Source organism: Vanessa tameamea, chromosome 7 (genome assembly GCF_037043105.1).
Source record: "Vanessa tameamea isolate UH-Manoa-2023 chromosome 7, ilVanTame1 primary haplotype, whole genome shotgun sequence".
Taxonomy (NCBI): Eukaryota; Metazoa; Arthropoda; class Insecta; order Lepidoptera; family Nymphalidae; genus Vanessa; species Vanessa tameamea.
Genome location: NC_087315.1, coordinates 11118382 through 11145828, shown reverse-complemented (window position 1 = coordinate 11145828; position 27447 = coordinate 11118382). Strand labels below are relative to the sequence as shown.

At 31.6% G+C, this 27447-nt stretch overlaps 2 protein-coding genes and 1 long non-coding RNA gene across 4 annotated transcripts in view; 2 read left to right on the top strand and 1 right to left on the bottom strand.

Moving 5' to 3' along the window:
• The window catches only part of LOC113398311 (uncharacterized), a 120733-nt gene that overhangs the window by 86348 nt on the left and 6938 nt on the right, over positions 1-27447 (bottom strand). The window lies entirely within an intron of this gene.
• On the top strand, positions 940-14806 carry LOC113398351 (protein spaetzle). 2 transcript variants are annotated; one of them, XM_026637068.2, is made up of 6 exons: positions 940-1197; positions 9396-9480; positions 12742-12875; positions 13126-13239; positions 13605-13705; positions 14540-14806. In XM_026637068.2, exons 1-6 carry the CDS (start codon positions 1159-1161, stop codon positions 14709-14711), a joined length of 645 nt encoding a protein of 214 aa, XP_026492853.1. In that variant the 5' UTR covers positions 940-1158; the 3' UTR covers positions 14712-14806. The 2 variants fall into 2 exon arrangements, with proteins under 2 accessions (XP_026492853.1, XP_026492851.1); XM_026637066.2 differs by having other exon boundaries at positions 9396-9531.
• LOC113398306 (uncharacterized) lies at positions 25247-26618 on the top strand. The gene is made up of 4 exons (XR_010309187.1): positions 25247-25381; positions 25577-25666; positions 25984-26084; positions 26333-26618. It is a non-coding gene; the product is annotated as an uncharacterized LOC113398306 (long non-coding RNA).

The window sequence follows — 27447 nt, the reverse complement described above, 5'->3', positions numbered from 1 at the left end:
AAATACATATAAAACATTAAACTAGGACAACTCAATTCTGTATATATTCACAGTATTATTTGCATTAGCAGATATTTTTTTAAATGAAACAAACAAGAAATTACTGTGGAATAGGTCTCCAATCTTCATGTCAAAGAAGAAGAGACTGATGCTTATCTACATCAGTTAAAGTATTTTATTTTAACATACGAATATTAATAATTAAAACTATCAAAAGTGTACAAATTGCATTTTTTTACGGTACGGACTGACCCAGATGTTATAAAGAAAACATTCACAATGTTGTACTTAATCTGGTAGCTCGGATCGGGCCAGTAAAAATTCTCAAAGATAATTTCTCGTCTTTTATGAAAGTGTTTATAAAAAATCATAATATAGTATATTATTTAACTACTCCTACCTGTTTCAATCGTTGATATGAGTTGAGTTGAGTGAGCCAGTGTAGAAATAAATCAAGAATATTAATTATTGTGTTATTTGCTTAAATTTAAATTATATTTTGTATGGAAAAAACAATCAGGAAGTCTTCGCTTCCATATACGCTTGCGATCTGCAATACAAAATGTATTCCAATCAAGATATAATTTTATTGCAATATTTTATTATTACAGTTGCTATCAATGCTTCGCTTAATTAAGAGAAATTCCTCATTGCCGTTACTGAACGTAAAATCCACTGTATATTATCAAACGAGCTCATAGCGAGGACAAAAAACAACTTTCTTTAAAGAATACAACCAAGGAACAATGTTATTTCATATAAATATATTAATGATATCGTATATACAATTCCATTATTTTTCCCATTACGTATTCAACTTTATACGTGAATGGGAAACACTTATTTCACACTATCAAATTATAATTGAGCTCAACCCCCTCCCGCGCACCAATATCAAGGGCCATAAAGAACTTATCACAATCAAAAATACAGGTCTTGGTAAAGCGGCCAGTGAATAGCATTACAATTTAGCGAGTCAGCGGTCACGCCAGTTGTCATTCAGACGCTGATATAAGTGTATGTGGCGTCGCAGATAAACCGCTTGTTCGTTGTGACGTAAATAAGTGACGAGTGAAAAATGGTTATAATTTATACATAAAAAGGAAACACGCTGTATAGTGGAACAGACGATGTTATTAAATCAATAAGTCAGACGTGATGGCCTGGATTCTTCTGTGCATTCTTTTGGTTTCTCTGGTATGTTTGAGTTTGATAAATAGACACGTATCATACAAAGCGCATAGTATGCGATTATTTTACACATAATAAATATATGCCCGGACCTTGTATTTAAGCGGAAAACCATATATAGAGTGTTCTGTTTCCTGATAGTTTAATGTTATGTTTTGAAGATATTTCGTTTACGAAAATAATAAAAATACAAGGTCATATTTTTAGTAACTTATTTACTTTAAATAACTTTTTCTTTTAAAATAAGAATTTATTGTATCTATGTGTGCATTCGTTTGAAAGAAATAATTAATGTGAATTCTTATCGCTTAATAAGTCACACTAAAACATTGACTAAGATTTCTTATCTCAATGGTTTATTTTTTCCTTTAGCTTACTTGTTGTGTACAATGAAAATATAAGTAATAAATATTCTAAGATAAACTTAAATATAAGTAGCCGAGATGGCCCAGTGGTGAGAATGCGTGCATCTTAACCGATGATTTCGGACTCAAACCCAGGCAAGCACCACTGAATTTCATATGCTTAATTTGTGTTTATAATTCCTCCCGTGCTCGACGGTGAAGGAAAACATCGTGAGGAAACCTGCATGTGTCTAATTTCAACGAAATTCCGCCACATGTGTATTCCACCAACCCGCATTGGAGCAGCATATTCCACATATGCTCTAAACCTTCTCCTCAAAGGTAGAGGAGACCTTAGCCAAACAGTGGGCAATTTACAGGCTGCTAATGTAATGTAATCTTAAATTGATTTATCTATATTTATAAAATCGTTTGCCGGATTGACTATCAACGTGCAAACAAAATTACTCTCGACTCCACTCTCGAAATTTGGAACATAGTATCATTTTATAGAGTAAACATAAGCTGAGTTAGACGTTTCATTATTAGCGGTAACTTTGTTTGAATTTTATCCGTACGAAAACGGTCAACTAGTCTATAAACAAAATTTAATTTCGTTTAGGTAAGTTCAAGCTCCACCTGTTATGACTGTTATATTATGAATTGGCGAACTCGCTACAATATCAAAAAGTCTGAAGTCTAGGTACTGCAATGTAGGTACATAGTATGATTACAAATTATTTATGAATAATAATAAAATCTATACCAGTAATTACCCCTTGTTATTTCTATGTACGTTTGTCATACTGTACAAATATCTGTTGAATTATTTCATGCAGGTAAAGTTAATTTATTATTTTGTGTATTAATTATGTATAATGACTTATCTTCGTTTGTATGTTGAGGAGGAGGGAGGTGGTCGTAGGTTTTATGTAAAAAAGTAGTCTATATTCATCCTAGCAAAAACTTAAAAGTTGCACGAATTGATTTCTGGTATTATTGCAATCGATTTAAAATCGTTTCAGACTTTCAATCAAAAATCTATGCGAAGAACTTCTACAACGTTCTTGCAAAAACAATGATACCTTCCATAAACGTTTAAGAGGGGATGGGGCAGTACAAAACATAATAATGGTATTTGATAGTTTTATACTTTTGCGAAGAAGTCATTATGATAATTTACTTGTTACACACATCAATATATAACCAATATATATCCTGCGGTATATATAATATGTACCGAAGGATATACATATATAGCATTAGCCCAAGCAATCAATATCGACATAATTTTTTACATAAACACAAACAATCTTACTTTTCGACTATTAACAATGTTTTTAAAAGTAACACTATCCAACAATTTTATTCTGAATTAATAGTTAAAATACACTATAATATATTGCAATACAGTTCATAATTATAATACTTAATAAATAATAAAATATATTTATATATATTTCATATCGATACAATTTCCTTGACCGGTGATAAATGCCGGCTATAAATATGTTGCTATACGAAAGTAAAAGTGACTTTCTTTATTTATATGTGCAACGTGCTAAGACTTGTTCGTGTTTAGAATCGTTGGACGAGGTAATAGAACACACAAAAAAATTATCTACATTTTACGCTCGGTTTCGTCTGCATGCTATTCGTTATAGTCAATTTCTTAATTGGTTTCATTTTACTTATCGCTTTAAATACATCGATAACTTAACATGTTGCTATTTCATTCTCGCGTATGGGGTTGTATGAGATAGCAAATTGTTAGGTCTTTTTTTATTGTGTATGAATATGATAGAACTACAAATCCTGTATGTCTGTACTAATATTAATAAAGACGAGTTTTTTTTGTTTGGAAGGTAATCTAGTCCAACCGAGCCATCCTGTAAGATCAAACTCAAACCACGATCTAAAGTACACGTTCATGAAATATCAGAATGTGTTATAAAATGGTAGGTTAGACAATAGATACATGTATCAAAATTGCGTATCACCGAAAGTCGAATGAAGCATGAGATTATACTTTCGAAAACTACGTAAACAATAATTTGTAAAAATGTTACCATATATAGGGAATGATGTCATAAATTCTATGCACATAAATTACGATAATTAATATATTATAATATAATATTGAATAATTTATTTTATGCCTCTATAAAAGATAGATAAAAAAACAGTTGTAAAGATTTTAGATAAATAAATACATTTGCTTGATAATGGCAATCGTAAAGGCAAAAGCCTCGCATATTGATTCTAACTATGTGTGTCAACACTCGTATGTCACCTGTATGTATGTTAACTACAGTATGTTTATTTGAATCGTTGGAGTCAAAAGTGTTTTAGAAGATACATTTGAAATGAATAGACAAAGGATAAACAGAGCGGAAATTCCACTAACTTATAACGGTAATGATACGTTCCCGATTCTATTCTGAAGCAACTTTGACCGAATCTGGATCAAATGGATTATTGTGTCTGTATAATGGGTCAATGTCTGAACGGCAACGATTATGTTTCGATTCGATTGCGACAAGCTGACAATTTGTTACTAGAAATGGGGCCCAGTTTCATCTTTCGGAAAAAATCAAGTAGGCTTTCACAAACACTCTTGAATCGTCATTTAACAAACTTTATTAAGTAAAGCTACCACCGGTTCGGAATGTAGATTCTAACGAGAAGAACCGGCAAGAAACTCAGTAGTTACTTTTTTTCAACATCTAGAATATTTTATCTTCCTATCTTTTTCTATTGAGTCTACGATGACGAATGAAGATCTTTAATGTTATCATTAAAAAACGACCCTTCTTTGTATCGCACATTTATTTTATAATCAGTCCTCTGCCTAAAAGTTGCCTGGATTCTTCCAGGCGGCCTCATCGCTGCTTTAGCGATATGGCCGCCTGTTGCAGTTCATGCAACTTATGTTTTAATCCAAATGTTAAAATGATTTTTAAGTATTGGTGTTTAATAAAGAATAAATAAATATACTGGCAATGCGAGCAGAAAAAATCATTCATTCATATAGGTATGTTCTCTTAAAATTTTCAATATTGATTATTAACGAATTTTAACCATAAAACCAACACTGTATGTGTTACAATCATAGTGATTACATATTTTTACATAACGAATGGTCATTGCATATAATTACTAAATTATCTAGAGAGTGTTAGAAATTAATCACTTTATCCAGATATTATTTATAATTAGTCAAAGTTAGTCGAAGTATTAAATACTGACTTGGACGAGGTCCCACTTGTTTCAGTAATAATAGTCGTTTTTTGGCAACAGTGGTGAGACGTGACACTTATAATGGACACTTTATATGAGAAGTTTCAAAATAAAAAAAATAAAAATTGTCAATAGTCTGTTTCGTTATTCGGGTTTGTTTATAATATTTGCGTATTAAATTATATATTTTAAACAAAGAAAATAAATTGATATTGATATATCTGAGAAATTCCAAGCAATTGATTTCATATCGCTCGAGAGCTAGACCTGGTGACCTGTAACACGAGTTTATGAGTCATTCCGTAAAAAAATGTATCGTTACTAAGAGGGACAAAACGGACAATTTTCAAAAAAATATTTTAAGGTATGTTTGAAAAAAAATTTAATTTGAATTAGTAGTAATCGACTCCGTTATACATTTTTTTTTGAAGTTTTATAAATCAATCTGTATATTAAATAAAAACGCCATTCTATTGAGAATATGGTGGCCTTACATATTGTGTAAATTTTTGTGAGTGTTTTTTTTTCATGTGTTAATTTTTTTACGGAATGGGCCTTATAACTTACCCCAAGGACCAACGATACACAACCAGAAAGTATATCCACGCTTTTCATATATATAATTTTATTTATATATAATACAATATTGTTTTAAGGACAAGTAATATTTTTATTATTATTATCTATTTTAAGTAAAAGTTATTTCTGAGTTGGTCCTAAGTCACAGTCGAAAAACAGTATGTATTTTTTTGTATGATTTTGGTAATGCCGACCGGGGTAATGGCAACGCCCCTCGGAGACTTTAGCGCTGTTTGTAATATTAACCACTGATTACACCACTAGTGCGCCACCAACCTTGGAAACTAAAATATTATGTCCCTTGCGCCTGTAGTTACTGGCTCACTCACCCATCAAACCGAAACACAATAATACTAAGTATTGCTGCTTGGCGGTAGAATTTATGACGAGTGAATGGTACCTACCCATACGGGTATGCAAAAAACCCTAACACCAAGGAATCATTGATTTAAATAGATGATACGGGCATACATATTATCCGGGGATCAAATCAAAGTGTTTTAACACAGTTCAAATTGTAACTTTGATAAAATCGATTATAAACTAATCTATCTATTCCAATCGATTATAAATCGATATATACTTAGTAATATGAATAGACTTTTATCTGAATTTGTAAATGCTGTTTAACCTGTTGTGTGGCGTGTACTAAACTTTGAAATTTAAGTCATCACATGCCTATTCACTCTTATGATAGATTTTGGAAATTCTATTTCTATGACAATGTTTTCCACATGGAATTTCCTATGAGATATTCGCATCGCATCTCTGTTTATAGCGGCGCCAGTGGGTTGAAAAAAATAGAACACGTATGCCAAGTAACATACATGTTGTTTTACGATTTAAAACGTCAAATATTTAATCAACGATAACTATCGGTACCGGGTTCCTAACTCAAGAAAATTAAACAATATTTATGGATAATATGAAGACCACCCGTTATGTAGTCTTTACGACTTTTTCCATTGGAATAAAAAACAACAAATATTAGTACTCACCTAACGTTATTAAAATACTATGTAACGTAGACAAATAGAACAAATTTGATCGTTGAAGACCCAGTATCTTCAATGATCAAAATTAATTATTACAAGACGCCAATTGTTAACACGTGTGCATATTAAACAACCTTTCAGTGTAATAATCGTTAATTTAAAATATTATTAGTAAATTACTTTGAGTCACCAAGTATTCATAAGTTATACTGAATTAATATTATTCATACATCAATTTATTTATATTTTCCTGTATTCTTGTGTATTTCGTTTAACTGTTGAGCGTGTCAGGTGCAAGTGTTATTGCCACAAGTGGAATGCCATGATATTACACTCACAAGAGTGTACAAACTAGGTTTTAGTAATACGTGTTTGGAAAATTAAATATAATGAATTTTACTTAAACAATTTTAATTAATCATCTGCGGCAAATAAGACTTATGCGCCATATGTTAAAAAAAAAAACAAATATAGTACTATTTTTTATGATACGTCATTTCTCCTAGGTGGATATACTTATTATTATTATTATTAATACCTTGTTCAAACTCAATAACAGAGCAATGCCAAGTATTGAATATTAAGAATAGTATTATTAATGAGTGGGTGGACCGGCAAGACTGTTATGCATTAAACTTTACTGCTGGGTAATTTTATACACATTTTTTTTAATGTTATATGGGGCAAACGAACAGGACGCTCACCTGATGGAAAGTGATTACCACCGCCCATGGACATCTGCAACACCAGGGGGGTTGCGGGTGCGTTGCCAAACCTAATACATGTATTATTATTATTTAAATCAAATTTGCATCATCATCATTTGACGACCTCCGTGGTCGAGTAGTGTGTACACCGGTTTTCATGGGTACGCCACTCCGAGGTCCTGGGTTCGATTCCCGGCCGAGTCGATGTAGAAAAAGTACATTAGTTTTCTATGTTGTCTTGGGTCTGGATGTTTGTGGTACCGTCGTTACTTCTGATTTTCCTTAACACAAGTGCTTTAGCTACTTACATTGGGGTCAGAGTAATGTATGTGATGTTGTCCAATATTTATTTATATTTATCATCATCATCAACGCATCGGTATTTAGATTGTACCAAAAAGAAACTCAATAGATATTCTGTGCCATCAATTTAATAATATTGGTGTGTTAGTAAAATACAATTAAATTAAAATATTCAGCCGTTAAAACAACAGCACTTTTCATTCTCTATGGTTTTTCTGCATATTAAATTAGTTATTAATTGGCAATGATAAATATTTAAATTCATCCTTAAAGTTGCTTACGTGAATGATTTTTTTTTTAATTAACCATGATTGAAAGTTGCCCGAAGACAACACTACACTATAACACTATAAGCAATAGTAATCTAACCTAAACACAACAGTACTAAGTATTGCTGCTTGGTTGTATAATATACATTTGATGAGTGTCTAGTACCTACCCTGATGGTTTGGCACAAATCACTACCACTAAGTAAATTTTCCCTAAAACGAATTAATTATCTACCTCCTTATTGTAGTCTTAAATAATAGTACATTATATAGTGTTATTACATCTTTTATACACTTTGATAAAATAAGTACTTTCCAAATAATAATTAATCACATTTGCCTGTGCGATACAAGCAGCGCCATCTATTATAACAAACTGGAACTATCTAATATAAGTTTTATTAAACCGTATTTATTACCGTATACATTTTGTTAGAAAAAACTTTCCAACGACTATTTTAAAAATTTTGTATACCTACTGTATTATATTATAGTATTAATAAATAATTGCGAACTCAATCCATTCATTCAAATAATAACGAAAATTCTAAAACAGAGAATCTTCAAATTTTTTGTCTATTAAATACGAGAAACTTTTTTTCTGTCATGATATGTTTAGTTTTTACGTACTTACGTATATAGTATTTATACTTACATTAGTATATTGCCTTAAAATCATTGTGAATATGTATTCAAATATTTAAGAACAAAAGGAGACGCGTTAACATTCTGTCTGACTTAAATTACCTCTGATTAATTTTATTAATTCAGTAATATTTTTCAAATCCTACCACGAACTTCCAAAAACATTTTCATTACAAATTGAATTTATATTTATATTCCATTAATGATTGACAAGAAACGGAATCCATTGTTTGAAGTTGCCCAATTGGTATTCGACTATTAACAAATACTCGGAATCGTTGAATGTGAACTAGGTAATTAAGAGTACTATTTAACAAACTGTTCTATGTTGTTTCTAAGAGGACGGCGATAGAAATAATTATATAAATGTTTGACGTAAAAATTCTAACACATAAATTTTAATCTCTTATTTTATCCCCTTAGAAAACAGATTTACAAAAAATCCATAATACTGCTCACGTTGCTACCTTATATAACATGAGGTATGATTTTGCACAGGAGATCCTTTTTCCAGTGCAAAATTATATACTTTTAGGCTTAGGTTCTGCGTGGTATGTCAGTCAGTCTTGGAGTTTTATTATGTTGATGCACACTCCGACATAAGTCTGAATATTTTATTAGATGAAATTATTATAGAAGATAAAACGACAACCACTCATCAAATGAAATGCATGGAACATTAATATCGATTGCAAGATTTTTAGCGAATTGACAAACAGACAGACGATACAACCATGACGTCACAAAAGAAATATGTCTAGTCTTTATTTTTACGCATACTTTAATTTTACCACGGTACATTTAAATAACATAAAAAATACGACATTATTCAGATAAGAAAAAAATTTAAAAAAAATTCTACGATAAACTTTTGTATATACAATATGATGACATATGACTCACTTACAAACTGTTTAAAAATAATTTTAAACAAATATATGTTTATATAAGTGGAAAAATCTTGAGGAATCCGACATGGAATTCTAACAAGAAACCGCTGTGAAGCGGCTTGTATAAACTTTTAATCGTCTAATTAGCAAAAGGCTGCGCCCAGCAGTGAGGCTTCCACTTTTAAACATACTTTTTTACACTTTTACAGATTTTAAAGCAATTTTTCATCAGTTTCAGGCATCAACGAATGGCGCTGACGTAGGTGACACTCGGTCAGTGTCGGAGAGCGAGAGGTCTGCCAACCACAAACCGAATGGTTCGTACAAAATCCTGAATAGATTTGTGAAGCCTTTTGTCACTAAAAGAGGTTCGTATCGAAACGTCGAGCGTGTTTCCAATGCAATGCTGCTTTTCAAAAGACTATCAAGTGCTTGTGGTTATGGACAAGATATTTTTAAATGCCAAAAAAATATTATAGACGTATAGAATGGTTGTGGAGAGATACGTAATGATATACTAAATTGTAGAGGATCTCATCGTTTTATTGGACTGGGTCAGTTCTACCAACTTATAAGGGTTATTCTTGATTCCAACTTTGATCCAACTTTGAATAATTCTCACAAAAATAATCCTCAGCCTAATCGTAATTGGTGGCGATTTTATATATATATATATGGTTCGATACGATCCCGATGATATTATGATCCAACTTCGACCGAAAGCAACCGTTGTTTCAGTAGAATAGGAAAACGGATGAACGATTAGTTTTCGCTTCGATTGCGATAAAGTGACAATTTATTACCAGATTTGGCGCCCAAGTTTTCAAAGGCAGGCACCACTGAATTTTCATGTGCTTAATTGTTTATAATTCATCTCGTGCTCAGCGGTGAAGGAAAACATCGTGAGGAAACCTGCATGTGTCTAATTTCAACGAAATTAAGCCACATGTGTATTCCGCCAACCCGCATTGGAGCAGCGTGGTGGAATATGCTCCAAACCTTCTCCTCAAAGGGAGAGGAGGCCTTTAGCCCAGCAGTGGGAAATTTACAGGCTGCTAATGCTAAAAAAAAAATATTAATGTTCCTCCTATTGTATATATTTTTTAATTAAAAATTAAATAGCTGTATGTAGCAATAAGTTTCCCTTTCCTTAAATGTGGTGATTGGCATGCGCGCACGATATGCTAGCAGGGCTGCTGCTCATGGCTTCTTAAGAGTATGACGTGCCAATAAAACAGTAATAGATATTTAAAAATAGAGTCTATATGCTAGAAGTGATATAAACTGACTTGAAGAAGAAGAAAGCACGTTAATAGGAAACAAAGAAAAAAGACATATCGTTAAATTTATATAACTAGTTGTCGCTTGCGACTTTGTACGCATTTTACCTGAGTTGATCGTGTATGTGTTAGGTATAGAAAGTAGCCCGTGTTCTTCTTAAGGGTAAAAGTTAAATACTATATAAGTATGTATATAGGTTGGTTTTGTTCACAACGCAATACAATGTGATAGGTGTCATTACTAATAACAGTACACTGTATTGTTGTGTTCCGGTTAGAAGGGTGAGTAAGCCAGTGTAATCACAGGCACAAGGGACATAACATCTTAGTTCCCAAGGTTGGTGGCGCATAGGTGATGTAAGGAATGGTTAATATTTCTTACAGCGCCTTTGTCTATGGGCGGTGGTGACCACTTACCATCAGGTGGCCCATATGTTCGACCAATGCCATAAAAAAAAAATTACTAATTATAATTAACATTTAATATTTTAAACAAAAATTTATTTTATTGTAAATATTATTAACCTAAGTTACTGTCCTTAAGGAACGCGTCGTCCATTTATACTGTTAATCAACAATTTTTATAACCGTTGGCGGTACATGTATTCACTTGGCACCGACGCCGACGCGAACTATGATTTGATCTCCCTTGTGTGTAAATTCTCTAATGAAACCCTCACATATCAATATAAGCACTGGCTGGTAAAGACTGCCTAGATAACGTTAAGGCCGTATTTTATACCATACTATTGTTAGTTAACCAGATATCAAGAATCGAACAAAAAAAACATAAGATAATAAGACTATGTGCACTTAGAAAAAGTAGTGTAGTCATCTCATAAACTAAAGTAATTATGTTCAAAGCACGCGCAATAAATCACCGAGTTGCCATCATAAACATTAACGATTCATTGTTTAATGTCCTTCATAATTAAATAAGAATAATTATCATACCATCGGCGATACTAATGATTGTAACTTTATGTTAGAATTAATGTCTAGTTAAAGATATTGTTTATATTATTGCTATTTCATAAACCGGTTTTACTAATATTGTGACGTAATTTTCACGTGTCCGATCCAAGATATTAGGTACTGTAGTCTGTCCAAAAAGACGTCGAGTATTCCTCGATAAATGATGTAAGTTAAACTGAATATATAATAGAGCCGAGATGGCCCAGTGGTTAGAACGCGTGCATCTTAACCGATGATTTTGGGTTCAAACCCAGGCAAGCACCACTGAATTTCATGTGCTTACTTGTGTTTATAATTCATCTCGTGCTCGGCAATGAAGGAAAACATCGTGAGGAAATCTGCATGTGTCTAATTTCAACGAAATTCTGCCACATGTGTATTCCACCAACCCGCACTGGAGCAGCGTGGTGGAATATGCTCCAAACCTTCTCCTCAAAGGGAGAGGAGGCCTTAGCCCAGCAGTGGGGAATTTACAGGCTGCTAATGTAAACTGAATATAATATAAATAGTATTCTGAAAACTTACGATTCTTTTAATAAATGATAAATAGTTATATGAAAGATGTTATCTATGACTTCGTACATAAATAGTTATTTATGAACTACGATTTGCAATGAAGGTAAATTATATAATACGGCAATTTGTTAAATATTTTTGATTGCATATCGACAGTGTAAGTGATTGCCAGTTCTAGAAGTGATCAACTTTTGTCTTTTAGTATTATGTATGTATTGTCTATGTACAGAGTTACTCTTTAAATAGCTGAAACTACTTCATACTTATCTGTCCCTATGATATAATATTCTTCTGGTGTTGTTTTACTGCTTATAATGTATACATTATCTGTATTATTTTATTTAACAGATGTAGGTACAACATCAAAATATATAGACAACTGCACAAAATTGATTATAATACAGTTACGCTCATAATCTTTTTACTTTTATAATACAATGGGACTGAAAATTTGACACGACTGGAAACAGTTCAGGCGCTGAAACAACAGCTTTAATGCTCGCCGATCAAACTCAGCGGTGCTACTGAAAAGTTAGTGCGATTTTTTTGTTGTGTATTTTGTATTAAATACAAAAAATCGCACTATTTTTTCATTAGTAGTACCCTTCATGTGAACCTAGTTTGTAACGGATTAGTCTTAATGTGTTATTAAAATTTGCAAATATTAGTCGGAAATTTCAGAATTTTGGACATATTTTAATTTGGCATTAATATGAAATTTATTGGCAAAAATGTGAACTTTTTATGTATCACACTTTACATACTTTCCCTACATAATATACTAACATATTATTTTTTTATTTTCAGTGGGTTTCGTCTTCCCGGGATTAACGTCACGGGCTGGGAACAATCTAGTAATTCCTGATGAGTGCAAGAAAATTGGCATCTGTGAAGACATACCCAATTACCCAGAAGATTTAGTGAAGAATTTAGCTCAAGAAGTAAGCTATGACTCTAAATTATACGTTAAATAATAACACACAAATTGAGTCTTAACAAAATAAAACAAATCATCTCACATTAAAAACTTATTATATTTAATAATTTAAAAAATACTCTTTTTAAAACAATTAGGTATTAAGGCAAAAATAATTAGGTATTATTTTAAATCTGAATAAAAAATTTTAACATTAAATAACGCCAGTTAAATGGCCTCAACCTTATTCTAAATTAGAAATTATAACATTACAGCTTGAAAAAAATAACATCAGTAAATTCAACAAAGATGTTCTGGACATACCACAGATAGCTGAAAGAATTGGACCTGAGGAAGAAAACATTGAACTTTGCAATTCAGTACAAAAGGTATTTTCTATGGTTAAATATGCTTTATTATTTATAAGTAATTTATGTAATTATATGTACAAAACCCAAAAAGCTCATGTTAAAACCTTTTAATAAATATAAGAATTTTTCCATACTTTTTACACGATATATAAGTACGTGTTTCGCCGGATGATAATTTGACAATCACTATAGACATTAGCATTCCAAGAAATATTAAACATTCCTTACTCCGTCAATGCATTACGAATAATAATGAAAGCTAAAATGAAATGTCCCTTGTCCCTGATACAACACTGGTTAACTCCAATTTTAAACTGCACAAAGTTCTACCTTATAATATTACACGAATGTTTGAAATAATTTTGATAACTTTTCTTTTCCAGCTGTACGCTCCACGAGCCGCTCAGGATGCCAATAAAGAATGGTTCGTCATTATGAATGATAAAGTTAAGCCACAGCAAACTTTTCGAGTAGAAATATGCCAGTAAGTACTTTTAACTCAATTCACAGCGTACTCGATCGATATATCATAAATAGAAAATTAAGAAGAAATATTAACCATGCCTTACATCGCCAATGCACCACCAACATTGGAAATGATATGACCCTTATAATTTTATGATTATTTATTTTACAATCTAGACAGATTGTCACAGCCCGTCACAACTACAAAGGTTACCATTGAAAATCTGTGTTGGGTTTTGGCAGACAACTTGGGAGCTGAGTGATACACCTATTTTGAACACGATTGCAGTCATTGCTTCTCAAGTCTCTTTCTCTTTTTTTATCTTTATTGTTGTGTTTTGTTTAAATTAAAATTAAGTGTTATATATTTTGTCTATTTTTTTTTTGGATGGTGTGTTTATACTTTTTTTTCAATTGTGTCGTGTTCTAAATAAACTTTGTCTTTCTTTCTTTCAATTTTTTTTCTTATGTCCTGTGGTTGTAAACACAGCGGCCCTGGGGGCAATTGTACTGACTTATAACGGTTATAACATTCTCGATTCTATTCCAAAGTAACTTCGATTATTCCTCTGAAATTTAAACCTCAGCTTAATTGTAACTGAGGTCTAATTCTACTTATTTGTATCGGTTCCTATACGATCCCGATTATATTTAAAACTGACTGCAACCGAACCGCAACTGTATTGAAAAAATAGGAAAACGGCTGAACGGCGAGAATTACGTTTCGATTCGATAAAGTGACATTTCGTTAGTAGAATAAACGCCCTAATTCCCTGACCCTTAAAACTAAAACAAGACAATACTAGGTATGGCTGTGTTTGTTTAATAACTTTTTTTTTATTTCATTTTACAGGACCCGGGATTCGCCTTGCTCAGCGGTGGCGTATTTTCAAAATGGCTACGAAGCGCGATGCGTGCAGAAATACATGTTACGACAGATGGTTGCCTTAAATGAACAAAATGAAGTCGTTCAGAGACCCTTCCAAGTGCCCAGTTGTTGTTCTTGTGTCGTGAAAGTTGTGTAAAGAATAAAACTATTAAATAATATAACACATTTCTTGTTGTATTACAAATATATTGTAACATAAAACAATGTTATTATAGTAATCGTTGATGTTAATTTGACGTTGTTTTAATTATACGTGTTTTTAGGTTTAGTTGTAATTAAATCGTATCTTAGAATCTTCGCTTCCGGAACTTTTATATATTATCAGAATTTCCGTTAAGTATCAAAATGTTACTCAAATGTTGTACATTAATTTATATATATATTAATTAGGAGTATTTTTTGTAATGCCTAACTGAGAAAATTACTAACCTATAATATACATAAAACTTGTACTAGATGATGCAGTACGTTTCGGAAAAGGTTCCACCATATAAAGCTTTAAGTAGCTAGAGGCAAAAAATGATTAACCAAAAACAAAAGATAAATTTACTTTATAAAAGAGGGCTCAAATGTTTATTCAAAAAGCAAGCCCTACTCAATCTACTGCATTGATTAGACTATTTTAATGGCTATGATATTTATGAATAGAACTATCAAATCCTAGTAAATTTGGGGGTTTCTTCATGCAAACTGGCCATATTCCTTTTCTTCAGGCAAAGTATAGCACTTTTAGAGCTCACTGCACCGTGGGAAACTATCATACCGAAAGACAAAACAGGAAAAATTAATGAATATTACAACATAACAAATGAACTAACCAAAATGGCTATGTGGCTATTTTATTCGCGGTGGATTTTTTAGCGAGAGGTATACCAAGAAAATTTCTCAATAACTTACTAAAAGACCTTCGTCCGTCAAGAACTGCAGTAAGTTCTGTTTTAAATATTTTACATTAAATAGTAGGTACCTACTAAATTTGGCTAGGTGAGGAGGGTAACACGAGCAGTGACTATAAGCCTTAATGCGTAATGCAAACCTATATCCGGGTGGTAGGTCCCGGGACTACTCGGAGTATTTCTCTCTGCACCCGCTCGGTGTATGAACTGCGATTCGCAGTTTCGCATTTCAGTTTGATATGATAAGAGCAAATGAATATGAATGAATGAATTAATGTTCTTGTAATATGTCGTAGATGATTATGATGTTCTTGTAACATGTCGTAAAGGATTACGTTCAAAAAATGATATGAAATTTAAAAAAAATAAGATTATTTCTTAACTCGTGGCTTAATATTCTTTGCATGTAATATCAGAGTGTATATATTGCGTCATTATTATTTTTACTAAACTACATGATTAGCTGTTTAATATTGAAAAAGCCAGTTTTTTCATAGAATTTAATTGTAACGAAATAATGCTTTTAAGGGTGGTCATACTCAAAGAGTATAAGAATCTTTGGTTATACTTATGTACCTATACCGATTGCGAAATATTTTTACTTATATTACAGCTTCATAGATACGTAGTGTATTTATAAATATTATGACGCTTACATTTTTTTAACGCGCTATGCCTTAGAAACGGTTGCTCTAAGAAAAAAAGTATAAATACATTTTTAATAGAAAATTTTATAAGCTTCAAATTTTGTCTAAAGTAATTTTGCGATAAAACTTACCGTTTTCCTGAAAATTGCGAAAAAACAATTTTTTTCGGGATTTTCGACATTTGACCTCAAATAAAAAAAAATCCAGGTACCGGAATGATTCGGAATTTCTGAATATTATTTTAAATTATGTTTTGAATAAGTGAAAGCATTTTCAGCTTGTTGTAAATTTATGTAACTTCGAATGTCTAGATTGACCGGGCTAAATTGACGATGTTATTTATATAAATTATAAAAAGCAATACCCCAGTATCGACCTCTAGGGTATACCGTATAAAAATCGCAAATTTGTACAATTTCTTTACGATTTGTATGGAACGATGTGAAAATGCTGACCGCGTGATACCTATGTTTTTGTATTGTGTTTTTAAAACTTTTTACCGTCCATATAGTCATTTAATCTAAACTAAGCTAAACAATAAAATTGAACAGATTAACATTAAAATTACTACGATACCTTAATAAAGCACAGATAATTAAGGATTATCAAAAGCAAATACATGTTACTGATACGAATATACCTAACTATTAAAGATCAATACTTGATCGACTGTAAGACCATATTAATGTATTTTATTAGATGACAATTTGGCAAAGCCATTTTACATGGGTAAATCTATACATATAATAAAATTGGAGTGTCTGTTTGTAATAATAAAATAATCGCTTTTTACTAAATGCATATGTATGTATATACGGTACATTTACCAAAATAACGTTTTTTTTTTCAATTTTTGTCTGTCTGTTTGTTCTGGGTAATCTCTGGAATTAATGGACCGATTTTTACGGGACTTACACGGGCAGATAGCTGATGTAATAAGGAGGAACTTAGGCTACAACTATAACATTTTTGTTATAAGCAGATAAAATTTGTTTCTTTGTATGTAGGGTTAATTTCCGGAACTAACCATCCAATTCCAAAAATCTCTGGTAGAAAGCTATATTATTTCTGAATACTATATTTATATGAAATAATTTTCCGTATAAAGAAACTGCACCCGTACGAAATCGGGGCGGGTCACGAGACTAAAATACATGCTCTATATATGTATATTTGCAGTATATTGAGCTGGCCTAAGGAATAGTAAATAGACACGAATATAAATTAGGCAACATGATTATATGCTAAGTACGTCTTTGGATCGATGAGAAGACTTCCGTGATAGTTTCAATTATGCAACGTCGAAGTTCTGAAACAACCCGGTGCCTCATTGGTTTTGGAAATCAGCAATACGATTTGTATTATTGTGTAAATTGTAAAAATATGAAATATATTTAAACTCGTCACAACTGTTATTGAGAGATCGTACCTGAATTATGATTTAAGTCACCGTTGACAAAAAGTTTACAATTTTGTTTTCGTCGTCGCATCGTCGTAAAGTTGTTATTAGTTTTTTCTATACAATTATTAATTACAAATACAAATAAATAAAAAATTAATTAAGTTTTCAAAATATACATTTAAAATATTGTGTACAAATAGTAACGTACAAACTTTCCAAAATTTATTTTGTTTAAAACATTAAAAAAAAAAATACTAACTACGTCAAAATTATTAATTCGATTACAATCATTTTCCTATTAGTTTATTTTTTAGTTTATATTAATGTAATACAAATTAAGGGGAATTAATTACGGCGAATTGATTTTTATCCTGGTGATAATATAATGTTAGTTTAAAAGTGAAACGGAAAATAGATATTTACAAAAACATTTCTTAAACATATCGAAATGAGAGCATTTGTCTTAATTATTAAATATATTTTTTTGTAGAAACAAAATCGTACGTTTCAAAAAAGGTCTTGTAAGCACGTACATTAATCATGAAATGTTATAGTTTAGAAATATTTCAGACACAGTTTTAGGTTTTTTTTTTATTTAATATCTTTAAAATTGCGTCAAATAACGAATAATTATTAGTAAATTATAATTTGAGCATACACTGTTTGTTTTCATGTATGAACCGATTACATTATCGCTTTGCAACGGATATTACTTAAGGAAAATTAATAACTACAGAACTCCCCATGAGCAAAGATTATGTTTTGTATAAGAATGGATAAATACAGGGCTGGATTGAGAAACAGGCGACATATACAGAAGTGGCAATGATATAGAATCCACATTAGACGAAATACAGATTTTTTTATAATAAAGTTAAGCGGACGGCCAAATGGGCCACCTGATGGCCACAAAGTGGCGCGACGATTTCAACCAAACCAAAGTGGGGGTGGTTGGCGTTCTGTGGATTAGGCATTTGTCCAGCAGTGAAAGGTAAAAAACATTGCCTATGCGCCATCAACCTTGGGAGCTAAGATGTTATGTCCCTGGTGCCTAGTTACAGTGGCTTACACACCCTTAAAACCGGATCACAACTATGCTAAACATGCTGCTTGACCTTTGAAATGATAATATCCGTTACAAAACAAGGAAAATAGACTAAATAATATCAAAATGAAATTTTTCATATACCTAATGCAATATATCAAAATTTAACTGTTGGCACCTAAACTAATTTGGTCCTTCGATTTGTCTTATCTTAAAATCGGACTTATCTAAAATTTCGTTTTGCAGTATTGAGGTATCTTCCTTTAGAAATGTTTAAAACTTATTTAATAACTTGACCCGTTATTTTGATGCGTGTATCGTTTAAAGTCAATATTATTGTAGCCTTCACGTATCATTTTCTGATATTTCAAAATCGTGTTTTGTGGTCAATTTGGTGTTGGTATAGCTCTGCAGAACTTTTTTATAGCAATTTAACTACTAAAAATTGATAAATGTTTCTGGGATTAAAGTTCGACATATTTCGGAACGGCTACGGTAAGTAATTACTGAACAGGATGTTTTAATCTTCCCTCGATATAATTTCTCCGACTGAAGCACAAGAACATGTAATCACTCTTGGCACGTCAAAAATCTAAATTCAAAGCGTGTTAATAATAACATTATATCTAAAACCTCTGAAACACGCTGCGTCTTCTGATATAAGTTTTATGTGTATTGGTTAAGTAGTTTCTTTAGTAACCATTGCAGAAAAATACAAGTTCTCAGTTATTACTACAGACTATGCATCTTTAGGTTCAGATCACTGCCAAGCATATTTCACATAAAGACAAATTTCACACATGAAAATTTTGTAGTGCTTCAATTTGGAACCCACAATCTTCGCTTAGGAATCACATTTTGTAAACAGGTCACCAATTCTACAAACTACTCCTAACAAATTGTCACTTTATCGCAATCGTATCGAAACGGAAGTTGCCGTTCAGCCGTTTTCCCATTCTACCAACACAACAATCCAGTTACGTTTCGGTCAAAGTTGAATCGGAATAGATTTATGTAACAAGTAATTCCAATGTAAGTTACATCACTTATAATAATAATATCTTATATTATATTATTCATTTTTAATAAAGCTCATACAATAATGAACCGGTTACTATTAGAGATGTAACTCTATCGATAGACAATAGTTAATAATAAATCGTAAAAGTTTTCTTCTTTAACTTCTTCGAAAAAATATAACTATATTATAATGTTGTGAAAAATTTAATAAATTTTTGTTTTGTATTGCGGAAAAAACAGTTTTAATATATCTGAAACAACGATGATACATAATTAAGTTAGCAAAATTATTAATATTTCCTGTTCCACATTTCAATACATTTGTAATTTGAGTCATACATACAATTAATTCCTAATATGGACATAATTTACTCATTAAAAATAATTTATCATACTACATACTTTGGGTCGATCTTGGAATTTAATGTTTTGATGATCTTTTTAACTTCTAGACCACTGATACTGGTCACAGAATATATTATAGTATTGTATCACCCATTCATTAAATATTCTACCGTAAAGCAGCAATAGTTAGTGTCGCTATTCGGTTCGAACGGTGAGTGAGCCAGTGTAACAGGCACAAAGGACGTAACATCTCAGTTTCGCAGGTTGGTGGTAAATTGGTTATGCAAGAAATTATCAAAGTTTCATACACCGCTAATATCACATGGGGCCATACGCCCGTCCACCTATGGATGTTATAATAAGTATTTTCTTGAAGGTAAAGGTTTAATAAATCCGGCCCTGCATTCCGTATAGTCGTCATATTCAAATATTACATTTAAGACTGGAAAATCCTGCCTGCTATATAATAACAGTCTCGTCATAATTTCTGTAATATGTCAATATTGATCCTGTATAATAGAAATCCCTACAAATCGAAATTTATAATACTGTCTGACTTAAAACCGGAACTAACCGTACAAAAAATACAGGTTCATAGGTTTGTGCAGAGCCGTCTGAGTGTAAATCATTTTCTCATCAGCTTTTTCGCCGAAATTGTGAGTCATTGCAGAGATAATTCGGAACAAATTAGATTGCATGGCCGCAACTTTCAATTTCTAAATATTAAGCTAACCACTTGTTGTATTAACCAGCTGCTCATCTGCCTCCCTTATTAAAATTTAAAAAAGATAACCAGATCTCTTGTGAGACTGGATAATAAATAAAGTTTCCCAAAAAAAAGTTTCTATTATTCAATCCACGTACAATAGTAAGGCCATTCGTGTATGGTGTTTTATGGATTTAATTGAGGAGAATTTAGCCGAGCAACCAGTAGAACGCACACACAATCTCAGATCTCTCTCCGTATTGACAACGGTTATCTTTAGATTCCAAGTCCCTGAATATTGCCTGTCAACTGCACAGGTCATATGGTAGCCAGCCAGTTGAGTTCCTTGAAAATGACCGCCGTGTCCAAAATTGATCAGCTGGATATAATTTTAGAGTAAACGAGTGTGTGTTCAAATACAAGTGATATCTATTAAACTATCATAATCCGATGGAACCGCAAATTCGTTACGAAAACAAAATCTGAACACCCTAATCTAAACACAAAATTCAATGTCATTTTCTAAACTCTGCTCTGCTATTGAGTCTTTTCGACGGAAACTCTTAATAAAATTGTTGCGGCGCGACCCAGAACATTTCATGGAATAAATATTATTGCGCTCTATTCTGAAATTATTATGAATGAACTATATGCGTATGATTCATACGCGTTTAATTTGTTTGTTTTTGACTTAACCATGATTATTTATTGAGGTAAATTAAGAAACATTGTTTTTACATAATTTAAGTACTACTTATGTTTGTTTTGTTTTTGTATTGTGTATGAATTGTCATATTAATTTATATGTTCATGTAGAATTTGGACATTGAAGAGATCCAATTGTTGGGCGAATAAATAATATCTGGTCGAAATACAGCTTGAACGCGACATATTTCACAATTCCATGCATAATATTCAAAGACAAAAAATATTGGATTGTATTCGACGATTGAGAATGTCACCGTAGTGAATGTACTGAATTCATGCACCTGCCTCCTATCTAGTCACGAAAATGTGATTATTCGTACGTATCGAACGATTGAAGAAACTTGGCAAGGTTAACGCACATTGTAGATTTTTTTGTTGACTTAGATTTTATTCATGTTGATTTTAAGTCAAACAAAATAAGCAGTGTACTTAATATGAGAAAACAAATTGATAAGCTAAAAAAAATGTTATTTTAATATGTAACGGTGCTACGGTATTTCAAGGGTTTACTCGAAACTCGAAACTTTAGAGGAATCCTCATTTATCGTCTTTAACAGAAGCTCTGCAGAATATACGGTTAGAAAAGTCAGACACCGATCTAAAGTCGATACTACTGGATCATACGGTTTTGAGCAAGTCCGTTTGGGACGTTACCATCCCACCTATAGCTTATTCTACGGCTACACAGCATTATGTATTGTGTTCCGGTTTGATGTGAGAGTAAGAAACATAACATCTTAGTCTCCAAAACGATTAGATGGCTTATTTAATAAGATAAAAGAGTTTTATTATTTGATTATTTATATGCTGATTATTTTTTATAAGATTATAAGATTATTTATAAGAGTTCTATTTTGGGTAATTCCCATTCCATTATAAATCGTACCAAAGTTCTGCGATAAACGTTGAGCCTCGCACACACACACACACACATCGAACATCAGATACTGAATCATCGCGGCTCGTATGTAGGAAAATAATTGATATTTGTAAACTATTTATTTATTTAACACTTAATTACATGTACCAGAAAAATAAAGACATTACATATGTACAAAATATAACGACCTCCGAGGTCGAGTAGTGTGTACACCGGTTTTCATGAGTACGCCGTTCCGAGGTCTCGTGTTCGAATCCCGGCCGAGTCGATGTAGAAAACATTGACTATAATAATTATAAAATTACACGTATATACATGAATCAAAGTCGATTGTCAACATTTCACGAGTGAGATACAAAGTGAATTCTAACAGAATCTCACTGCTGCTGGGCTATTCTGTAATAAGAAACTCGAATCTCGTTACATATCACGAGTGTGAAAGACCGCCTAACTGTGACATCGAACCCATCGCGCACAAAGAAATTTGGCAACTTTTTTCTTTGTCGCGCCGCCAAAAATTGGAACTCTCTACCAGCACACGTGTTCCCCTCCTCTTATAACCTGGGTGCCTTCAAACGAGACTTGAAGAGGCATCTTGCGGGCCGGCATGGCATAGGCGACTAGTGCAGCTCATTCTTGCTGACTGTACTGGTCCTCTTCGCGTTTGGTCTCCACTTCCACTTACCATAAGGTGAAGTGAAGTCATATGCCTGATTATAAAATATATAGAATACCCCTATCAAAATGGCGTATCACTGTAAGTCAGTTGTCAACATTTAACGAGTGAGATATGAAGTGAATTCTAACAGAATCGCACTGCTGCCCTAAAAACTAATTTACATATCCTTTGAGATGTATATATACCAACATTATAGAAACGTTTTTTCACTCTCTCGAACGTAAAGTAATTCAACTAAAAACAGTTATTATTGTTATTTAGAAGATTAATAAAACTGATCAAAATTAGTGAAAGAAATAGCTAGAGTTTTGTTAATCATTTTAGGTCAAATTGAGGTTATTGATTACAAATTATAGTGCATGGTGCAAGTTTACCAATAGAAGATAGATGCGTGCTACTAAAGTTACTATTAAATAACTACATTAAAGAAAAACGTTATTTATAATTTCCTATCATCCTCTTCCTAATCCGCTTTCTCTACCTTCCTCATCCGCATCCTCTTTCTCCAAAAATATCCTCATCCTCATCCGCATCCTATAAATTTGCGCGTGACAATTCCTCTTCCTCCTCCTCTTCCTCATAATCACTTCCTCAACAACCCTAATTTAAAATATGTAAATCGTACTTTTGTATCCATTACTCATTTCTTATAAAGAATAATAAAAAACTATATTGTTACCTTCCATTTTAAATTTCTAGTGGACGTTGTAATAATAATCGCTTCGCTTCATCTGTTAAAACTCATTAGTAAGACTAATACTAATAGTAAGACTTTACAGTTAAAATAGTAATCTGTGTTTAATTTTTTAATTAAGTATTATCAGTTAGTTAAACATCATTATTGTTTATTGATTAAATTATTGTGCGAAACTTTCTTGTCCTTAAAGTTTAATATTATTCTCGATCTAACGTGTTCTGACAAACAGGCCGAGTCAGCTCCATTAATTATTATCATAAATAAACGAGTCTACTGTCCTAAAAACTGAAATTCATGTAACATTGATTGCCAATTTGAATAAGCTGTATTCATTTTGAATATTTCATCATGATGTCAGTTTAATTCCACTTAAGGAATTAATTAATAAAATAATAACTCGTGCGAGTGTAGACAATCACATTTTTTGCATAAAATAATGAATCTAATTAAATATTGTGCATACGTTTGATAGGTCCATTGCGTCATACACCAACGGGAAAATGTTAGTATAAGCCTTTCGTGACGTAAAGGAAAATTAGTATATAATCGGGTGTATAGGAAAAATGCGGGTCATTTGAAGATTTGAACTTTGTGTCAAATGGTTCGCTTCACTGAAATAGTTGTAATTTTTTTCACGCAATTCAGAACGTTAAATATAGTTATAAAAAAACATTGTCTCAATAACGTTGACATTTCAAATTGTTACGAAAACTTTTGTCGCGAACTCGTGTAGCAGATAAATTTCCTTTTGTGGAAAAGCTTGACGATGACTAGGAAACTAAGCTGTGTTATCTTCTTTATCATGGTAAAATACTTTTAATTACTTAAAAATATTTTTTAAACCTTATATGACCTTCAGTGTTTCTATTTATTAAGATAATTGATAACGTATTTTTATTTTAAAAAAATATATGTGATTTCATTTAAGGTTTTACTGCAGACGGCTCGAGCAAGATCCATTGGTAAGTACTTTTCTTATTCAATTAAATAAACTACAGATATCAGACTCTTAAAAAAATCTATTATTAATTTTATATGAAAATATTGCTTAAAAATATTGACGCGATAAAAACAAGGCTGAGTTAAAAAATGGGATTAAATAAATAATTATTAATCATACACTTAGTACTATAAGATTTCCGTTGTATTTACGCTGGAAATTACATTTAGTAGTTTTCTGGACATTTAGGCTTAAACTTTAAGCCCTTGATACCTTTACTGGTTTACTAAAAAAAGGATTAATCTTTTAAGATAGATCTTAACGGTTAACGGTTAACTGGTTATCATGTTAAAAAAAAGATCCAGAAGACAATAATTTCGTTCCTTAGTTATCGTTTTATCTATGATCTTACCAATTGTTAAAATAACCTTTAAATTACGTTTAAATAACGTTCGTACAAACATTCCTTCAAATTTAACAACAGAGGCAAGTAATAGTACACTTTCCGGGATGTTATAAAACCGTAAATATTGCACTCTTTAACTATAGGCACAGGGGTCTTAACATCTTAGCTCCCAAATGATGGTACTTTGGCAATGTAAGATATGGTTAATATTTATAAAAGTGCTAATGACATGACAGGTTTTGCCTATAACAAATTAAAAAATAAATTATATCTGAAACTGTTGTTATTTTTTTAGGACGAACACTTTTACATTGGAATGAAACAAAATACGACTCAATATTGGAACCTATTATCGGCAGCGATTGTGAATATTATGAAATTTGCAACAAAGTAGAAAACTACCCCGTGGAACTTGTAACTTCAATATTTGAAGAGGTATTCTAAAAAGTTTTTTATTTTATTGATATATTAATTTCATTTTATTATTTTTTTTTCATTTTAAACAACATTCAAAGTTTATAAACATTGAAAGTGATTCTACTTTATCTATACTGATACGACTATCTAAACTAAACCTACACCTAATAAAGTAAAAATATTCACTAACAATTCAAAATGTCACGTTTTCAGCTAAAAACGAAGAACTTCACAAAGTTTACGGCTGAAAATTTGGAAGTGGAAAATGTTGATTACGAAAAATTATGCTCATTCAAAGACGAGGTAAATGATGAATTAATTAGATCAATTAAATATTTGTCATTACATTTCGAATGAGAAAAGCAATCAAACACATTTTTTTTACCTGTGTACGGATTATTGCGATTTTTACAGCCCAAGATGATGTGTTAAATATCTTTGCTTGTAGCCTTAGACTGCTTGGCTTTGAACTGTTCTTAAACTTAATAAATATTTATTACAGAATTTGAGGGATTAAAAAAATAAAAACAGATAAAAATCCATCTTTAATTTTACGTATATATCATAAATAATATATATATATATGGGCGAAATTACTATTTAAACTTTTCTACTTCTAGGTTTATTATCCGCAAGCAGCAAAAGACTTGAGAGGAAAATGGCATTTCATACTGAACGGACATTCGCAGGCATTCCAAGGATTTGTAGTAGAGAGATGCAAGTAAGTTTCGAAATTATTTGTTAAATAGATAATTTTATTTTTCCCATGTACAATGTCGCTTATAACATTAAGATAAAAGATAAATCTATCTAAAATTTGTACAAGTTCACAAAATAACATCTTGTAAATATCCCATTGCTGGGAAAAGACATCTTCTCTCGAGAAGAAGGTTTGAAGCTTATTCCACCACGGTGTTCCGACGCAGGTAGGTGGTAAAATGAAATTTCATAGGATATCTTTTTTTCCAGAAAAAACTGTCCCGCTGGGCCATTCCGTACAGACTATACACTCAAGTGCGTCCAAATGCATGTATACCGAAGAATGGTTTACTTAGATATAGAAAAAAGAAGTTTAGCGGTTAATAAATTTAAAATACCAAGTTGTTGTTCCTGTACATTAATTAACTAAAATAATTATACGCCGAAGAAAAATACGAAAATAGATTTACGCTGAGAATAGATATACCGAGCCTATTGCAGAGCCTCAGAAAGACTTAAAACCTCTTTTTTGCGAAACTACTTTAATCGTTATTAATTTCATTTATTTATTATATATACTATAATTATATTACTTATTGTTTTTATATAAACGAAATAGATAGGCCAGTGTTCGAATTATTTATTTTGATGCTTTTATTTCTAGAAAATACAAGTGTAACCTTTTTATAATGTGTGGTAGAAAAATGTATGATTTTAAATTATAAGCTTCGTAGTTAATATGATTGAACATATATAATAATGTGCATTTGAATGAGCCTGTGCACTTATATAATAATAAAATTAAAAAAAAAATGATATTTGTAGTGGGACACTCGGCTGAATCGAATTTTCTTTCGTTATATATAATTTATTAAAGAACAAAAACAATGAAAAAAATTAACGAAGTTCGAAAAAAAAAAACAAGAAAAAAAAATCTTATTAAAAATCCCGTGTGAAAAATTACCGTAAATAATTTTATACAGAGCTGTATATAATAAAAAGTGACATAGAGAATGAAAACGGTAGGAAAAGATTGGAAAGAGCATACCGCTTTCTCCTTACGAGTCGATTTCTGCCAGTTCACTCTTATGTAAGATTCCTAAAAGAACTTCGTTCCAATTAGAATTATCTTATGGCACTAAATGTATTGTTCCTACTTATATTATTTTAAGCACCTTCACCTATTTGAAGATGGCAGCATTTATATCAATGTCTCTACAAATAAATGATAAAACGGAAAATACGAAATCGTAGTATAAGTATATCTTATATTATTATTTATTTAGTTAGAAATAAAAATTATTTACAAAATTTGTTCGTTTTATTTTAAAATGTTTTTAGCTTATTGTTAAGTGTTGAAGAACGTTCAGTACATATTTGCAAAA